Source organism: Rhincodon typus, chromosome 8 (assembly GCF_021869965.1).
Source record: "Rhincodon typus isolate 14 chromosome 8, sRhiTyp1.1, whole genome shotgun sequence".
Taxonomy (NCBI): Eukaryota; Metazoa; Chordata; class Chondrichthyes; order Orectolobiformes; family Rhincodontidae; genus Rhincodon; species Rhincodon typus.
In genome coordinates, this window is record NC_063339.1 from 83,475,152 (window position 1) to 83,486,565 (window position 11,414).

Consider the following 11,414-nt stretch of genomic DNA (forward strand, 5'->3'; position numbering starts at 1 on the left):
GTGGTTGAAAGCTCATCTTAGTGTGAAGTATTTCATCAGAGTTGTGAACAGTCTGGTTCAGCTTCACACAGTTACTAGACAGAAGGTCGGAGTCAGTGTAGAAGCTTTCTCAGTGTTAAATTGGAGGACATTTCTTTCCATCCTGCACTGGACTCAGACAAGTCAGGACGATGTGTGACTTGGAGGGGGTCCTCATGGTGATGGTGTTCCATATCGATCTTCCACACTGGACATTCGCAATAGTGAAGATTAAGCGTTTGGGACATGATGTCAAAGTCCTGATTGAGATGTGGATTTATTCAATACCTGTATTTCACCTCTTTCTCCACATTCTTTCTTTGTCTCTCCACTCACAAAGAGGCCAGAGTCTTGTGTAAGTCCAGACCAGGTGGCAGGTTCCGTTCCCTGATCGACATTATTAAACCACTTGGCTTTTATGACTTTTGTGGTCACCTTTTTATAGTGCGTCATTAATCCTACGAACTACCAGATTCATTACACAGGCAGCCTGGTGTTTGTATGGACTATCTCTTACTCCCATTCTTCTGTTTTAAATCGATTTCACAGGGTATTCAAAGGGAAACTGACACCAGACATCATCCCAGGGTCTCATGGACCCCTCAGTTTATTGTAAACAGAACATTATCAGATTTTGAACATGGAAGGAGAAAGCACTGTTCACAGTGTCGAGAAACCACACATGTATTGTATGTGTGGACACGGTTTTAGTTAACTATCTGGACTGACACAATGCAAGCCTTGATTGTGGGAAGGGATTCACTGGGTTAACCACAGTGCTGGCACACAAGCTGTTCACACTGACGAGAGACCTTTTAAACGTCCAAACTGTGGGAAGTGCTTTAAACGTTCTGGGCAACTGATGAATCATCAATATGTTCACACCGCTGAGAGACCGTGTGCTTTTTGTAGACGTGTTCAGATGATCATCTAACCTCAACATACACCAGCGAATTCACACTGGAGAGAGGCCATTCATCTGCTCTGAGTGTGGGAAGGGATTCACTCATTTATCTCATTTGCTGACACAGAAGTGAGTTCGTAAGTAGCTGTTGGATGTTTGGATTTTGCTTTCAATCACAACAGTACTGAACCATTTCAGTGGAGTCTGTTTCCACTGGTGTGAATAACTCCAGTTCTCAGTCTTTATATTTAGCATAAAAGTCAAATCAAACAGCTTTCTGTGCGACCTGCAGTATGTTTATTTTTTATGATATCTCTGATACAAGTTTGTTCTCATTGAACATCTCTTCCCCTCCCCCATGTATCCTCCATCCTCACCTACAACAACAACTGTGAGGAGCTCAAAGCTTCATTATCTCACTCATAGTGACAATCCGATCCACTGCCTCTGCTGCTTCCTATGAGGCCATTGGGTTCCTAAAGTTCGCCCTTGTCTGAACCCAGAACCTGCATGTTTCTCTGGTTTCTCTCCTACATTGTTATACCCAGTGTGTTATGAGCCCTTCTCAACTGGCTGCCAGCCTTTTCTCCTAATTCTCTCCCTGTCTCGTTTGCTTTTTCACCTGCTTGCCCCAACTTCTGAACCTTCTGTATTCCTCGTGACTGTCAATTTGGACTTTTCTCCTTGACACCTATCATAAGTGCATTTTTTCTTCTTTATCTTAAATTCTATTTGTCATACAAGCAGCTCTGAATGTGTTTGTCCTTCCTTTCCTATTTGAGTGTACCTGAACCATCTCCTCTTTGAAAGTAGCCCTTATTATTAATTATACTTTGTCCCATCAACCTGCCATTCCAGTCATTGCTGTCCAGCTTTGTCCTTGCTCTGTTGAAGACAACTCTCCACCAACTGAGCTTTCTAATTCTGAATTAATGTTTGTTATTATCTGACATTATTCTGCACCTTACTACATGTGATCACTGTCTCCTGAATGGTCTGCCACTGATACTTGACCTACTTGGCCCCCATCATTCCCAAGAAGTAGGACCAAACGAGCACTCTTTCTTTTTGAATTGAATGCACTGTTTTCAGAAATTGTCGTGCATACATTCCAGGAAAACTTACCCTCACTGCCTCTTACACTACCAATATTGCAGTCTGTATTTGGGGAACTGAGGTCGCAAAGAACACTAGAGAACAGGAACAGTCCCGTCAGCCCACAAGCCTCCATTAATACATGATTTTCTAATCATGAAACCTCTTTCCCCTGCACAGTTTATATCTCTCTATTCCCTGCCAATTCACGAATCCATCAAGATGTCTTTTAAGCATTGTGATTGTATCTGCTTATCCCACTTCCTCTGGCAACGCATTCTAGGCACTTACTATCCTCTGTGTAAAAACTGGCCTTTCACACCTCCTTTACATTTTTTCCCTTTTACCTTAAACTTAATGTCCCCTACATGAATTGTCATTTCCAGTCTAGACTCCAACTATCCATGTCTCTCACAGTTTTGTAAATTTCTACCGGGTTACCCCTCAGCCTCTGATGTTCAAATGAAAACAAACCAAATTTATCCAACCTCTCCTCATAACTAATATCCTCCAAACAAGGTGACATCCTGGTAAACTGTTTCTGTACCCTTTGCAAAGCCAAACATCCTTATGGTGGTTTGGCGAGCAGGATTGTACACAACATTGCAAATGTAGCCTCACTAAAGTTCTCGCGAGCTGCAACATGACCAGTTTTTATCCACTTCGCCTTGACCATCACCTCCACTTGAGTTGCCATTTTCAGGGAACTGTGAACCTGTATATCCAGATCCTGCTCTATGATAATGCTTCTCATAATTCTGCCATTTACTGTATACTTCCCTTCTACATTAGACCTTCCAAAATGCATCATCTCACATTTGTCTGGATTAAATGCCACCTGCCATTTCTCCATCCAAGTCTCCAGTCAATCTATGTCCTGCTGTATCCTCTGGCATTCCTCCTCACTACTCACAGCTCCCCAGATCTTTGTCATTCACATACTTACTAAATAGACCACCTCCATTCTCCTCCAAATATTTTTTATAATAAATATGTTAACAACAGGGGTCTGACTCCTACAGAAAAGCACTGGTCACAGATCTCTAGTTACTCTTCATCTTCTATGACAAAGCCAGTTCTGTACCCAACGCACAGTGTAACCTAGGTCACTTAAACTTCTGTATCAGCCTGCCATGAGGGACCTTGTCAAAGGCCTTGCTAAAGTTCACGTGGATAACATGCATCTTGGCTTCCTGCAGAGGAGGTCATGTCTCACAAACTGGATTGAGTTTTTTTGAGCAAGTGACGAAGATGATTGATGAAGGCAGCACAGTGGATGTTGTCTGCATGCACTCTACTGAAGCATTTGACAAGCTCCCTCATGATAGGTGGGTCCAGAAGATTAAGTCACATGAGATTGATCCATGGTGAGTTGCTAAATTGGATTGGGTGACAGAGGACAGAGGGTGGGTGGGGACGGTGTTTTTTGACTGGAGATCTGTGACCAGTGGTGTTCCACAAGGTCTGTCATATTTACAAAAGATTTGGATGAAAATCTAAGTTGTCTGTTTAATAGGTTTGCTAATGCTGTGAAAATTGGTGCAGCTGAGGATCGTGAGGTTGTCAAAGGACACAGCAGGATGTAGATCAATTGGAAAATTGGATGGAGAAATGACAGATGGACTTTAATTCAGAGAAGTGCGAGGTAATGCAGTTTGGGAGGCTAAATGCAAGAGGAAAGTATACAGTAAATGGCAGGACCATCAGGAGCATTGGTATAAAAGGGGATCTTGGGGTCCAATTCCATATAGCTCCCTGAACACAGTTGGATAAGGTGGTAAAGAAGAAAGTTGAGTGGACCAGTGCACTGTCATCAGTGTAGGGTAGAGGATTAAAGACAAGCTTTATTTTCGTCTTTGTTTTCAGTGTGGATTGAGTGTCGAGCTTGCTGCCTGACCAGGTATACAGGTAAACTTCTTCATTTCAGAGGGGAATGCCAAGGCCGAGAGAATGAAGAAGAAGATGTGAAACAAAGTCGGAGTTCTGACACAGGCCAGTTTCACTTCATTCTTTACCCTGGACCTATCAGATGTGATGCTGTTAATCTGTGCAATACAGAACAATGAAAGGAGCAGTTGGCCCTGGGAGCATTGATGAACAAAGCTTTTTTGGTCATCTCCTTTGTCAGCTTTCATTCTATAAATTGATGATTTTTGTGTTTTTCCTTCGACAAGGCATCAATTTCTCTCTCCAATCACAGATCTTGAATTCAGGATGACCGTTGGTGCTTTTAAAACGGATGCTTGTCCAAACCATCAGCAATATATCCAGATTACCAAACTGCAGCCAGTTACAGATGTGTTAACATCAGTTGAAACAAATCTAATATTGTCAGACTGTCAATTTTGGAAGTGATCAATAACAGCAATAACAGCAGAATTCAATTCTTTCATAAGATAGGGAACTCTCTGACTGGGCCATCATTAGTCGCCCTGGAGAAGATGGTGGTGAGTTTCCTCCTTGAACTACTGCAGTATAAAGGTTATTGAGGTTCACTTATGAACTCACTTATGTATCACTAGGTTGAAGGACTGAATGAATCCCTTCCAACACACGGAGCAGATGAATGACCTTTCTCGAGTGTGAACTCGCTGGTGAGCAGAGAGCGGAAAACACCTGAAACTACTCCCACAGGAAGTACAGCTGAATGGCTTCTCCTCCGTGTGAATTAACTGGTGATATTCGAGTGTGGACAAAATGAAGAATCCCTTACCACACACAGTGCAAGTGAACGCTTTCTCCCCAGTGTGAATTTGCTAGTGTGCAAAGAGGGTGGACGACTGCCAAAAATCTCTCTCACAGGAAGTGCAGCTAAACGGCTTTTCTCCAGGGTAAACTCGCTGCTGTCTCAGCAAACTGGATGATTGACTGCACCCTTTCCCACATACAGAGCAGGTGAATGGCTTTTCTCCAGAGTGAACTCGCTGGTGTCCAATGAGGACAGATGAATGTCTGAACTTCTTTCCACAGGAGGTGTAGCCAAATAGTTTCTGCTCAGTATGAATTTGCTGGTGTGATCGAAGGCCAGATGAATGAGGGAATCCCTTCCCATGCACAGAACAGTTGAATGGCTTCTCCCCCGTATGAACTCGCTGGTGTATATTCAGGTCAGATGAAGATATGAACCTTTTAACACAGTAAGTTCAGCAGAAGGGCCTCTCCTCAGTGCGAATCCACTGGTGTCACATGAGCCAGTATGTCTGTGTAAATCTCTTCCCACACTCTGAACAAGTGAACGGTCTCTCCCCAGTGTGAATTCTCTGGGGTGACATGAGTTTCGTTGTTTGATTAAATTCCTTCCCACACACAGAACAGGTAAATGGCTTCTTCCTGGTGCGAATTCATTGGTGGATTTCCAGCTGGGATGGGTAATCGAATCTTTTACAACAGTCCTCACATTTCCACGGTTTCTTCAAGGGACTGTCACCTTTGTATCACTTCAGAATGGGTGATGAACTGAAGCCTTGACAGCACACTGATCGAGCACAGTACCTCCCCACTGTGAATGGTGTAAATATTTTCCCAACATTCTTGATTGGTTCAATTTCTCTCCACAGGAAATTCACTGGAATGCTCCCACTTGGGACCTGTAACAGGGTAAATCTCTTACGCAGACTACTCACTGCAACACTCTCAGCTGAGTATTGTGCGTATCACCTACATACAGGTCAAACATTTCTCCTTCCACATTCAGAGGCCGAAGGTACTCAGGTCCTCATAAATTGCATGAGTCAACCAGACTCAGCAGGAAATTTGATTTGTGTTTAATATCTGCAAATCCTTCTCTTCTAATATCCTGCAAAAGGAGTTTACAAAAGTCATCACTGTCATTGCAGGATAGAAATTCAGAACAGACAAGTCCAGATCCTAAGGAATATTATTCTCCTCTCTCATTTCTCAAATCTGTAAATTCCTGGCTTCACCCTCCTTCCTCTTTCGACTGAAATCCAGGTCTATCCCCCCATCTCTTTCTTCCTCTCCCAGTTTTCTCCCTTCCTCCATCCTCTCCTCTCTGGATTAAGTTTCACAACTCCTGTCTGCTGACTAAAAATCAAATCAATGAGTCTGATTCGGGGTTTGAGCCTCCAGCGGGTTTTGGTGAATCCTACCCACACACCTCTACGGTTTCCTTCCTCGTCAGAGCCTCATCGATTTCTCCCCAAGTGGGACACGGCTTCCCTTTACGAAGATGGCGGCCAAGTATCTGGGGAGAATTCCCGTCCCCGACCTAACCAAAATGGCGGTTAGTGATAGTAGGAGCTGCAGATGCTGGAGAATCCAAGACAACAAGGTGCAGGGCTGGATGAACACAGCAGGCCAAGCAGCATCATAGGAGCAGAAAGGCTGACGTTTCGGGACGAGACCCAGAAAAGGGGGAGGGGAAGGGGGTTCTGAAATAAATATGGAGAGAGTGGGAGGCGGAAAGAAGATGGATAGAGGAGAGGATAGGTGGAGAGGAAACAAACAGGTCGAAGAGGCGGGGATGGAGCCAGTAAAGGTGAGTGTAGGTGGGAAGTTAGGGAGGGGACAGGTCAGTCCAGGGAGGACGGACAGGTCAAGGGGGCGGGATGAGGTTAGTCGGTAGGAGATGGGGGTGCGGCTTGAGTTGGGAGGAGGGGATAGGTGGGAGGAAGAACAGGTTAGGGAGGCGGGGACGAGCTGGACTGGTTTTGGGATGCGGTAGGGGGAGGGGAGATTTTGAAGCTTGTGAAATCTACATTGATACCATTGGGCTGCAGGGATTTCCCAGCTCGTCCCCGCCTCCCTAACCTGTTCTTCCTCCCACCTATCCCCTCCTCCCACCTCAAGCCGCACCCCCATCTCCTACCGACTAACCTCATCCCGCCCCCTTGACCTGTCCGTCCTCCCTGGACTGACCTATCCCCTCCCTAACTCCCCACCTACACTCACCTTTACTGGCTCCATCCCCGCCTCTTCGAACTGTTTGTATCCTCTCCTCTATCCATCTTCTATCCGCCTCCCACTCTCTCCCTATTTATTTCAGAACCCCCTTCCCCTCCCCTTTTCTGATGAAGGGTCTAGGCCCGAAACGTCAGCCTTTCTGCTCCTATGATGCTGCTTGGCCTGCTGTGTTCATCCAGCCCTGCACCTTGTTGTGGCGGTTAGTGATCCTTGGGCCTGGTACTCGGGGCCCCAGGCCTCCCCCACGAGATTATACACTGCCCAGGCCACTACCTCCTGCGGTTTCCATTCCTACCCTGTCTCACAAACTCCTGCCTTGAGAGCAGGACAGGGATTTTGTTACTTGGGCCTGGAGAGCTTCTCGAAATGTTTGAGTCCCCTCCTCCAATGTGGCACCACCTGCAACCTGCTGCAATGTCCGCACTGCGCATGTTCCAGGTCACAACTGGGCCCGTGTGATTGATGGTAGTCCAAGCCAATGTGAAGGGGGCAGACATGAGTGACCGACAAGGCACGGGCGATCCTCCAACCAATCGGAGTGAATGACGGGCGAGAATGTACGTAGCTCTCACTCATTGGTTGAAACTCATTGCAAGCGTCACAGTGCTGGGACGGAGCCAACGTCTACTCCACCCAGTGAACTGAACAATATTGCATGACACCCGGGCAACCGCACCCGGAGTATTCTGTGCAGTATTACTCTCCATCCCGCTGTACTCTGAGATAACGTTCTTCACTGCACACTACTCCAGAAATTTTGGTGTCATCCACAAATTTAGTAACCATGCCTCCTATGTTCATATCCAAATCATTTATATAAATAACACCAAAGGAATGATGTGACTGCACAAGTGCAGAGATCCACCAGGATGTTGCCTGGGCTGGAGCGATGGAGGTATGCAGAAAAAGTCGAGAGGCTGGGTTGTTTTCCTTGCAGCAGAGGAGGCTGGGTGGGGACCTGATTGAAGTGAACAAAGCTCTGGAGGGCATAGACTACTTAGATAGGGAGAATCATTTCGTCTTAGTACAGGGATCAATAACCAGGGGACACACTTTTAAAATAAGTAGCTGGAGGTTTTAAGGGGATTTGAGGGAAAACAAATTCTTCCAAAAGGAGGTGAGTGAGTATCTGTAAGTCACAGCCTAAAAGAGACAGAAGCAGGGCTCTGGAGAACTGACCGCTTACACATTACCACTATCCCACTACCTCCTTTCCATTTACCCATTGCCATGTAGTTAGAATTTTAATTTTAGATGGGTAGTACGAGAGATTTATTTAAAATAAATTAACAAAATTATCTTATTTATAGATTCAGACTTGAAAGATTGGAAAAGTAAATATTATGTTTACATTGTCTAAGTATTTATTCCACATTTTCTTTCTAAAAAAAGCAATACATTAAAACAATTCCAGAATAAGATAAAAGCTAAACTTACTTTGTGACAGTATCACTTAATAAAGGAATTAGTGAGAATGGAGTTATTGAGAATAGAAAAAATTCTTGAGAAACAAAAAGCAGTCCCTAAAAAGCAAAGAGCAGCCCTCGAGAAAATCTCATGAAAAGCTATCGGAAACAATTTGCAATTTTGACCCTTGCAGCAGAACTTTTCAGATACTGAACTGTAGATTTGGCACCAAAGATCGATCGAGAATTGAATTAAATTTCACAATTTTATTGTGGATAAGTTTGTGTTGAAAGTTCTTGAATTCAAGGGTGGGATCGTAAGTGATGCTTTTACAAAGGGATACTGCAGCCCTGAAAATTAATGACATATCTAGAATATTAAACTCTGACTCGTTATATGAATTGTTAACATCAGCAGAAACAAACCCTATTTTGGCAGAAAGCCAATATCAACTGATTCCGACCCTGCAGTTACTTGTGAAGTTGCTGATGTCTTAAGAGGCACTGTGACTGAATTGCTCCACACACACACAGCAGTTGAATCATCTCTCCTCAGTGTAAGTGCTCAGTGGTATGTTAACAGGTTGGAAGACTTGGCGAATCGCTTCCCCCACGTGGAGCCAATGAATGGCTTCTCCCCAGTGTGAACCGCTGGTGCGCAATGAGGTTGAAAGACCAAGCAAATGTCTTCCCACACAATGGAGCAAGTGAATGGCTTCTCCCCTGTATGAGTGTGCTAGTGTGCAGTGAGGTCAGATTGGTGCCAGAATCTTTTTCCACAGAAAGTGCAGCTGAATGGTCTCTCTTCAGTGTGAATATGCTAGTGTCTGAGAAAATTTGCTAAAACTGTGAATCCTTTCCCACACTCAAAGCAGGCGAATGGCCTCTCCCCAGCGTAACTACATTGGTGTGCCGGCAAGTGAAAGTTCTGAGTGAATCTCATCCTGCACTCAGGGCAGGCGAATGGTTTCTCACCACTGTGAGTATGATGGTGTACAGTAAAGGCATAAGAATGTCTGTACCTCTTTCCACAGGAATTACAGCTGAACAGCTTCTCCTCAGTGTGAACTCGCTGGTGTAACCAAAGGCTAGAACACTGACTGAATCCTTGTCTACACTCAGAACAGGTGAAACAGCCTCTCCCCAGTGTAACTGCGTTGGTGTACAGTGAGGGTGGAAAGGTGCCTGAACCCTTTTCCAGAGGAATTGCAGCTGAACAGCTTCTCCTCAATGTGAACTCACTTGTGTGATCAAAGGCCAGATAACCGAGTGAATCCCTTCCCACATACAGAACAACTGAATGACTTCTTCCCAGTGTGAATACGTTGATGGTTTTCCAGCAGGGATGAGTAATTGAGACTTTTACCACAGTCCTCACATTTCCAAGGTTTCTCCATAGCATGAGGGTCCTTGTGTCACTTGTGCTTTGACAAGCAATTGAAGCCTTGTGCACACACAGAACACATATACAGTTTCTTCTCACTGTGGGTGGTGTAATGTTTTCCTCAGGTTGTGTATTTTGTTAAATTTCTTTCCACAGTCAATTCACTGGAACACTCTCATTCAGATGTATGTCTTGGACCTTTCCCAGTCACGTTGATGTTAGATATGTACTCCTACTGTTAAAACAGGCAGACATTTCTCCTTCCATATTCAAAGGCCAATGACATGGAGGTCCTCTTCATGAAAGGAAGATTATTTTGCATTTTAATTCTGTAAATACTCTCATTGAAAATCTATGGAAAATAAGCTTATACAACCATTGACTGAAAGGACAGGATAGACATTCAGAAGAGAATTCTATTTTTTGCGGAACATTATGAATTATATGATAAGACATGGTGTTAGGGGCAAGGTACTGGCATGGATAAAGGATTGGCTGACTGACAAAACCCTATGCCAGTTGAAAATTAACACACCAGGTGTGCTGGAATTCCATTTTGAAATATACAGAATGAAATAGACCAGTATGCGTCATTCAGTTTTTTAACTTTTTTTTCCCCTTCTGGATCATGTCTTGTTTTGTCTGCTATTGGGTTAAAAATGCATTTGGATGAAGGGTGACTATCAATATTCCCAGCTACCTCTCGCTGGGAAGCAGCAGCAGCAGTTGTCCACCTGTCACCAATCTGAGCAGCTCCTCTCTGTGTTCTCCCTGGGTTATCCTCCAGTCCACTTTCTCCGATCTACATAATCTCCCTCAACAGCTCACTCCCTCTCCCTGGGGGGCTGAATGGTCAGAGGGATCTGGAGGTGAGGCAAGGACAAAAGCAGAAAGGATTTCGATGTATTTAGAATTTGCCAAATGTCAGTTGGTTTTAGCGACGAATGTCTGCCAGGCACTCTCTTGTAAGATTCACAGGAGACACACTGGATCTTTGGTTTTGGAAATCGAAGGTTGCACATGTGCAGCTTGTGGGACTTTTCAGCTCACTGTCTGTTTCATGTCCCAGCTCACTAACTGAGCAAAAATGCCCTCAGTTCCTTTGTCCAGATTGTTAATGCATAAGGTGAATGGTTATGGTCCAACACTGACCCCTGCAGTTCACTAGTGTTCACCAACTGCCATACCATAAAGCAGAAACTGCTCTCCTCACCATGGTCCAGGCACCAAGAGAGCACGCACACTCACGAGGTGTTCTGGATTACTCCTATGTTGTGACTCAGACTTTGTGGAAATGGAAAGAAGCCAGGAAGTAGTGGAGAGGGTGGAGGAGCTGTTGTCCCATTGTTTCATTCACGGGGAACTACTTGCCATTCCTTTGCTATAAACTGGAAAATGAATTGTCTGTGCAATTGAATATCTGCACAACTTCGATCCTAACTTTATTCATTGACAGACATCTTTGTATCCTCTTTGACCACAGGCAAGGTCCCAGAGGACTGGAGAAAAGCTAATGTTGTCTCATCGTTTACAAATGGTAACAGGGATAATCCAGGAAATTACACGCCTGTGAGCCTCACATTAGTGGAAGGTAAATTATTGGAAAAGATTCTCAGAGACAGGATCTATAAGCATGTAAAAGCAAATGGACAGATTAGCAATAAATAGCATGGTTTTGTGTGCG

The 11,414-nt window shown here is 44.5% G+C and overlaps 1 protein-coding gene across 1 annotated transcript; it reads right to left on the reverse strand.

The window, feature by feature from the left end:
- Positions 1–4,773: 4,773 nt before the first annotated feature.
- Positions 4,774–9,743, reverse strand: LOC125483799 (zinc finger protein 664-like). Its single transcript, XM_048600493.1, has 2 exons — positions 9,613–9,743; positions 4,774–5,143 (listed from the first exon to the last, which is right to left on the reverse strand). Exons 1-2 carry the CDS (start codon positions 9,741–9,743, stop codon positions 4,774–4,776), a joined length of 501 nt encoding a protein of 166 aa, XP_048456450.1.
- Between the last annotated feature and the right edge of the window lie 1,671 nt (positions 9,744–11,414).